The 7,651-nt window shown below is 30.6% G+C and overlaps 1 protein-coding gene across 5 annotated transcripts; it reads right to left on the reverse strand.

Moving 5' to 3' along the window:
• Positions 1-682: 682 nt before the first annotated feature.
• LOC132633632 (protein LITTLE ZIPPER 3) lies at positions 683-2,372 on the reverse strand. 5 transcript variants are annotated; one of them, XM_060350161.1, is made up of 2 exons: positions 2,282-2,372; positions 683-1,264 (listed from the first exon to the last, which is right to left on the reverse strand). In XM_060350161.1, the coding sequence occupies exon 2, from the start codon at positions 1,260-1,262 to the stop codon at positions 1,026-1,028; it is 237 nt and encodes a 78-aa protein (XP_060206144.1). In that variant the 5' UTR covers positions 1,263-1,264; positions 2,282-2,372; the 3' UTR covers positions 683-1,025. The 5 variants fall into 5 exon arrangements, with proteins under 5 accessions (XP_060206144.1, XP_060206147.1, XP_060206143.1 ...); XM_060350164.1 differs by having other exon boundaries at positions 2,174-2,299; XM_060350160.1 differs by lacking the exon at positions 2,282-2,372 and adding an exon at positions 2,034-2,130.
• Positions 2,373-7,651: the final 5,279 nt, after the last annotated feature.

The raw sequence follows: 7,651 nt of genomic DNA on the forward strand, positions 1-7,651 counted from the left end.
CAAAGATTATAATTTGTTTTATTTAATTGCTATAACATTATAGGCCAACTCTGTAATAGTGTAATACTCAACTTAAGCAATTTATTGACGTAATTTTCTTTAATTGACTAGTTTGGATCAATCTGTTAGCTACACTTTAGGCATTCTATTGAAACAAGTTGAACAAATTAGGTGCCTCTGTTTTAATACTTACTATATTTCAAGTGAATTATGCAAGAGATTCCTCTAATGATACAGAGAAGAATGCAATAATTTATTGGTTCTAGTATTTTGTTAACTTACCAAAACCCATAAGATTTGCAGGATAATGATTTACAGTCAGTGTCACTCTTTTGGTAAGAAAAATGTGAGTTTTTTAGCATAATGTATTTTTAGTCCTTGTGGTTTGTTACTAATTTGATTCCATTAAATAAATATGTTAAGGCACAAAGCAGATTCTACATTTTGAACTTTCAACTCTTGTAATCTTGGACAAATTCAAGCACTAAAAAATAAACTTCCTACTATAATATTAATATAAAACACCCCAAAAGGATCATAATATTAGTTTAATGACTAGGTGGCACTCAATATTCATATTCTTGAAATTTTTCCATCCATTTCTTTTCCTAAGAAATTCTTTTCATCTTGGGACTAAATCACAAAAAATGAAACAAACTGGAAAATTTTAAAGAGGAACATATAAAGGAACCATATACTATTATATTTTTTGTAGCTAAACAGATTTGATTACAACTTTTCAGCTCCAAAATAGAACTAACCCATACAAAAAAGGAACCAAAAATAAAACAAGAAAAACATATATTCCTTCCTCCTACCTATTCCCCTACCATTTAACTAAACCTGCAAAATACCAACCCCCCCACAAACAACCATAACTTCCAACTATTTGACCTTACTATTGTACTACTAATAATATGTAACACCCCCAAAATAAAATAAATAAAGAAAAACCATAATACTATTTCAATGACTAGGTAGGACCCGTTCTTGATTTTTTTTTTCAAAGGCAAATTTGTTTTTCTTCACTTCTTCTTGGATTTTGATGAAGCATTCTTGGATGAAGAGCAATTAGTGAGATTGAGATCAGGAATTCCATTGTCGTTGTTGTTGCTAGGACCAGCTTGTGAAAGCCTATGTTTGAGTTCATTCAAAAGTTGTTGATTTTCTTGATTCAATACCTCAGCTTTTTTCCTTAGCCTTTCATTTTCAGCCATTATGTAGCAGTTTTGCAAGTAGAGCTTTGAGTTGATTCTGTCCATTTCTGCAAAAAAAAAAAAAAAAAAAAAACAATAAAAACCATGACAGTTAAGTTCTATATACTGATAATGTAAGAAATGTTGACGAGTGTATGTTGAATCCTTCAAAAATAGTGCATTTTTGGAGAATGAAAGATCCGACACGGGTGCAATAACATTTTTAGCGAGTCCGAACAACATAGGGATCAAGTCCCTAACATGGTAATACATGTTAAACTACATAATGTACCTATTGCATTTACATAGATAAGATACAAGAAGATATTAAGATCATAAAATGTGAAGATGATTTTGTAGAAAGAGATGGAAAGGTAGAAAAGGAAATGATGATATGAAGAGGGGTTATTGCAGCGCAATTAATAAGACTTGTTTAACCTTTGTTTTTTTGGTATAAGGGAAAGTAGTAGGGGAAATCATTACAATTCAGAGAAACAAATGATCAAGAATTGAGAAAAACAAAACAAGTGAGATATGATGCTGAAATTTTCTTGTTAAAGATAGAAAGCAAATAGAATAAGGAAACACTTTCAAGAATTGGTGCTTTTCTCTTTCTTTCTGTTTTCCTCACTTGGAAGACAAGAATAAAGTCTATAACAAGAGACAAACTTCTTATTTACACACCAAAAAATAAAAAACAGAACAATATGGAAATCAAGAAAAGGGAATTTGTAATATTCCCAAGTTGAACATGCATGAAAATTGTGCAAAGAAAAAGTTTGAAAAGTTTAAAGAAGCAATGTAATGTTGGAAAAGAAAACAAGTGACAAGAACAACCTATGTATCTAAGACATAAAAACATAGGAGATCCAAGAAGACAATTTTAGTTTGTGGGAGGAGACAAAAGGAATAAGAAAGTTGCAAAGTTGTAAACTTTAACAAAAAAAATGCAGCTATGCAAAATGCTTTTGTCTAACCTTTGTTAGTGAAAAGAAAGAAAAAACGAGAGAGACAAACTGAGTGTACAGTAAGTGTGTGGGTGGTTGGCGTGGGGGGGTGTTCTTGATCTTTTCAAAAAAGATTACCTTTTGGAAGGGCTTTGGTCAGTTATAGAACCAGAAGTAGAAGAAGTAAGAAGATTTTGTTGGTGTGTTTTCTCTTACAACAAACAAAAACTAATACTTCTCGGGCAGTAAAAAAGAGATATATATAGTGGGAAAAGTAGGAGAGAGAAAGAGTAAATCTTTGGGGTGGGAGTGGGGGGTGGGGTGGGGGACAGGGCTTTTTGTATCTCTCTTTCTATCTGCACAACAATCATGCATGTGTAAGCATGGAAGGCGGCTTCTGTATGATTGTATAGTTGTTGTATCTATATGCAAGGACTTAACCTTCTCCTTCTATTCAACTATGAATCATTATTAAAATAGAATTCAGAATTTAAAATTTATAAATTAACGTATGAGTTATTAAAAAATTGGATTCTGAATTTAAAATTTATGAATGACTATATGAGTTATTAGCTAACATGGAAAGCGGCTTGTGTATAATTGTCTAGTTGTTGTATCTACAGGCATGGACTTATCCTTCTTCTATTGTACTATGAATCATTATGAGAATCAGATTCACAACTTAAAATCTATAGATTACCGTATAAGTTACTTACCTATTTTAAGTTGATGGACAATAAAAATTAGATTTACATTAAAGTATTTAGTAAATTCTTAGCTTATATATAAGATTTGGGCGAAAGTTATTAAGTTTCCATAAAAGTTAAAATTCGCTGATTGTAAATTCACAGATGATAATAGTTTTTTTTAGTTTGAGTTGAATGTACGAACGATCTAAAATTTATTTATGTAATCAAGTTATTCGTACAGTAATAACAGATAATTCTTTTTAATAAATATTAATTAATAATAAACAAAAATGATAACTACGCTTCCATTTAAATTTTACCTAAAAGTACTATTGCATATAAGTTAAATTCATCAACAGTAATATGTGGGGAAGGATTTAACCTTCTTCTTCCATTCTACTATGATGATGATTATAGTGTTTTTTAGGCCAAGGTGATGGCGTCATGTGAATGATATGTTTTTTTTTTTTTGCAAGAAAGGGTATTTATGTCCTTGAACAAAAGGCAATCAAGGGTAATTTTGTCATTACATGTAGAGATTTGGGCCTAAAGATGGGTATTTTGGGAATTTCAAAATAATGTCCAATGATGATAGGGGCTTGGCCTTCCAAAGATTCGCAATGATGTTTTGGATTGGTTCGAACCAAGACAGGCCCATCATCACTTCCACACCCCACCCCCGCTTGCCCACCCCCACCCCATAATTAATGTTTTTTATTTTATGTTTATCCATTTTGCATAATTCTTCTTTTGATCTCTTTAAAAGAATTTCTTAGAACTTTTTTTTTTTTGTATTAACTTGACTTATTTGTCCATGTGAGCAGTGACGGGGTCAGAAGTAAATATACAAAGAAGTCAAGGAAACATACAAAGAAATCCAACGTCTACTGTATATACATAAAAAAAAAAAAAAAACCTTATATGTACAATGTAATTCTTCGCCGAATGAAATTCAGTTCCACTCCTTTATGTGATTGTTATTTAAAGTCTTTAGGTATTTCCCTAAAATGACAATCATAAATAAAATAAATACAGAAAGACGCAATGGGGTGGTTGGGATTCCTTTTCCTTTGATCAAAAGTTTCGAATGCTAAAATATCGAATAGAGAATATTTTATAGTTTTACCATGTTACGTGTTATATCAGTCATACCTAGAGCGAGTCTAAATAAGATTGACTTGTAAATTTCAGATGACGAATGCCTATAAAAAAGAAGGAAATAGGAAACATATATCCAATATTTTCTATTCTACATTTTCGTCAAATGTTACAAAAATGTATGTACGCTTTCTAATAAACATTTTTAAAGCTTTTAGAAATTAAAAAAAAAATCGAAAATAAAACTAGGAAATTAAAGCTTCATATTAAGAGGACTAAGCTAGCTTTTGGGATGATCAATATTCATATACTAACCATTTTGCCGTTTGAAATTCCAATTGGCTAACTGCATGATAGTGTTTTGTTTTTTACTTAGGTAATACTTATAGTAATCATAATTATTTCTGCCAAGTATCATAAGTTAAGCATTCTTTTTCCCATATTTAGTGTGATTAATTTGAAATAATTATGAGCGGTTCAATTTTACAGATGGACCAACCTCATGGGTTATGAGTGCATTAACGTGATAAATGATAGCATTAATGTTTTTTTGGATGGAAGCATCATATTCTTTTTAATTTTTTCTCATTCATGTTAATAATGTTTTTGTTGAATATTTTGTAAAATCATAAGGTTTTTTCTCGTGAATTTAGATGAAGGCCCTTTACTTTCGCTTTGGTTAATCATCGATTTTGATATTATCTATGTATGATTTAATTTCATATTCTGAGCAGTTTAACTATCAATGGAACCTCCACTTGTCAAGATTTTGTGTATTTTTCTAAGAAAATAGCATCTGTTTTGTTCAAATATTACCTCATTCATTTACTATAGCAAATTTGGTTATTTTAATGATCTTATTTTGGCATGTGAATTCATATTCGATGTTTCTAAAATGCATTATGATGGAAAATCAATAAATTTAGAAAAAAGTGTTGCTGTTGATTATTTTTTACAATAAAAAAGGGGTACTACTACAAAATGTGGTAATAAAACACTGGATTATGTTAACTAAATGACTGATCCGGCTCCTCTCCATTTCTCTTCTCTCCATTTTTCCCAAGTTCTAGCTTAGATTAGAGACGCATGGCATATGTTTAAATTTAATGGCTAAGATTTAATTAACTAAAGCAAGATTCTAACGATGATTACAATAATAAATATTTACTTTATTTACTTTCAAAATTTTGACAATCGCACAATTCTAGCTAAAACATATTCTCTTCAATATATTAAAAGAGTTATATTTACCACTAGATTTTTTACTACGTTTTTTTTTTTCTTTTTCACATCCTTGCTGATTTTTTTTTTACATCTTTTGAGATCTTACTACATGGGATATGTGTAGTTATTTGTTTGGTACTTTAATTAAAAGATCCATTTCAAGTCTTCAATTGAGTAATTTATAACCCAAAATTATTTTTTAAAAAGGAATAATTCTTTTTCTTAAGATTAAAAGAATTAAACTTAATTATAATTAACAATTAATAAAGCATGGTTAGAACACCAGCCTACATGTTCTGAAAATTACAAAGTGATTCATAATTAGATATATGATTAATAAAAAAAATAAAAATAAAAATTAATCTCCAAAGCTTCCCCCTCAACCTAGCTCGAAGAATTACTCAAATCCAGTGATAAATATAACTCTTTTAATATATTGATGAAAGAGAAAATGTTTTAGCTAGAATTGTGTGTCAAAATTTTGAAAGTAAATAAAGAAAATATTTATTATTCTAATTATGGTTAGGATCTTGCTTTAGTTAATTACATTTTAGCCATTAATTTAAACATATGCGATGTGTCTCTAATCTAAGCTAGAACTTGGGAAAAATGGAGACGAGAAATAGAGAGGAGCGATCCCTAAATGACATGAATCTCTAATTTGCATTATTCTATTTTTATTTAATGTCGGGTTTTCACTATAATAAATATTCATTGCACTCTTTATATTTTGGTCAATTGGATAATAAATATTCATTTACACTATTTTTATTATACAAAATAATAGGTGGAACAAAGAAGAGTTCTCCTCCAACGTGCATAAGAGAGTAACCACTAGTTAGCCAAATACGTTTTTTTTTTTTTTTTTTTGGGTACTGGCCTTATTTATGGCAAAGTGTATTTGTTCTGAAAATACTCATGATGGCAAAGCCTATATAGCTAAAATAAATAATAATGGCATCTAGACTACTGTTTATTTTTCTTCTTAATACTGTAATAAATAAACCTTCTGCTTTTTGCAGCCATTGAAATTAATTTACTCCATTTTTCTTTATAATGATTTTGGTTTCATAAATGAATGGTAATGGCAGCAGTCATGGAAAAAAGATTTGCATGGTCATAGATGTCAAAGGCATTCATTCTAATCCAATTGAGTACCCATCCAACTTCATCATCACTTTCCTACATTTGCCTATTAACTACAATTATTCACTTAGCCCTTCTTTTTACCCATTCAAGACCAAACACATAAGAGTAAACCACCCTCCCCTACCACCCAAAATTGTAACGGGGTGGTAGGTACCCCTTCGGCCTTAATTAGAGATCTCAATTTCGATCATTAGAAATGAAGACGGCCTTGGTGGAGCTAAATCCTTTATAATGATTTTGGTTTGCATAATTCTATTTTTAGTCGGACCATTTGATTCCTAATAACACAAAATTTGGGCAGTGGGGTTTGGTTGTGGGGGTGCTGGGGGGAGGGGTTAAGGAAGGGGGGGGGGGTGTTCACTCGTGTGTCATCCTATAGGGACATTATTGATACATGTGAAGACTTCTCATATTTTGGGGTACAAATACATGTGAAGACTTTTAATGTCAATTGAAACTTCTTTTTGAAAACCCCATTGCAATGACCTCATCACTATTGCAGCAAAAAAAAATTAAAGTTTACTTTTTTCTGAGGTAATTCCTAATGATTTCACATAATACCATTACCCTGCAACTCTAATGATGGATTTTTTTGCAATTATTTTTCCTTCCTGTGGTGCATTGAACCCTACACGTGAGTGTTTATATTTGCTACTCATTTATTAGTTTTATTTTTCTTCTTGAGTCACTGATTTTGTGGGACCTATGATCACTCTTATAATTTAGAGTTCTAATTTTCCATATTGATAATGATCGAATTGCGAAGTGGTAAGATCATGTATGGGACCGACGCCTGTTTAGTATAGAAACCTCAAGAAAGTTGGTCATGACTTGATGACAGCGGGAGCAGGCGAGTGAAACCCCAGTAAACGAAGGATCGTAACAATAACACTTCGTAGCAAAATCTCTTGTCAAGTAAGTTCCGACCCACAAGAAAGACATAACGATCTGAATACTGTCTTCAAGAAAAATTCAATGAAATGTGCATGTGTGTATACATACACAAGCGGATTATTTTGAAAGATAATCATATATAATTACTCATAATAAGTAAAACTAGTAACCAGACAAGTAAGCTTTTTGTATAAAAGTTAAATTATGTTAATAATACAAAAAATTTATTTGATAGTTAGTGAATATATGTTAAAAATTTAATCCAAGTTGCATATATGGGCTGGTAGTACACATACACTTCAGCCATCAAATTCAAAACTAGATTTTTGATCTGATGGCTTAGATTGCAACATGGAAAGATCATAAAATTGCTTTTTTGTTCTTTTCTACTCATTTTTTCATTTATTTTCAAATATTTAGGGGAAAGGACTGAATTAAATTTGGTCCTTGTGTA

Source organism: Lycium barbarum, chromosome 3 (assembly GCF_019175385.1).
Source record: "Lycium barbarum isolate Lr01 chromosome 3, ASM1917538v2, whole genome shotgun sequence".
In the NCBI taxonomy this organism is placed as follows: domain Eukaryota; kingdom Viridiplantae; phylum Streptophyta; class Magnoliopsida; order Solanales; family Solanaceae; genus Lycium; species Lycium barbarum.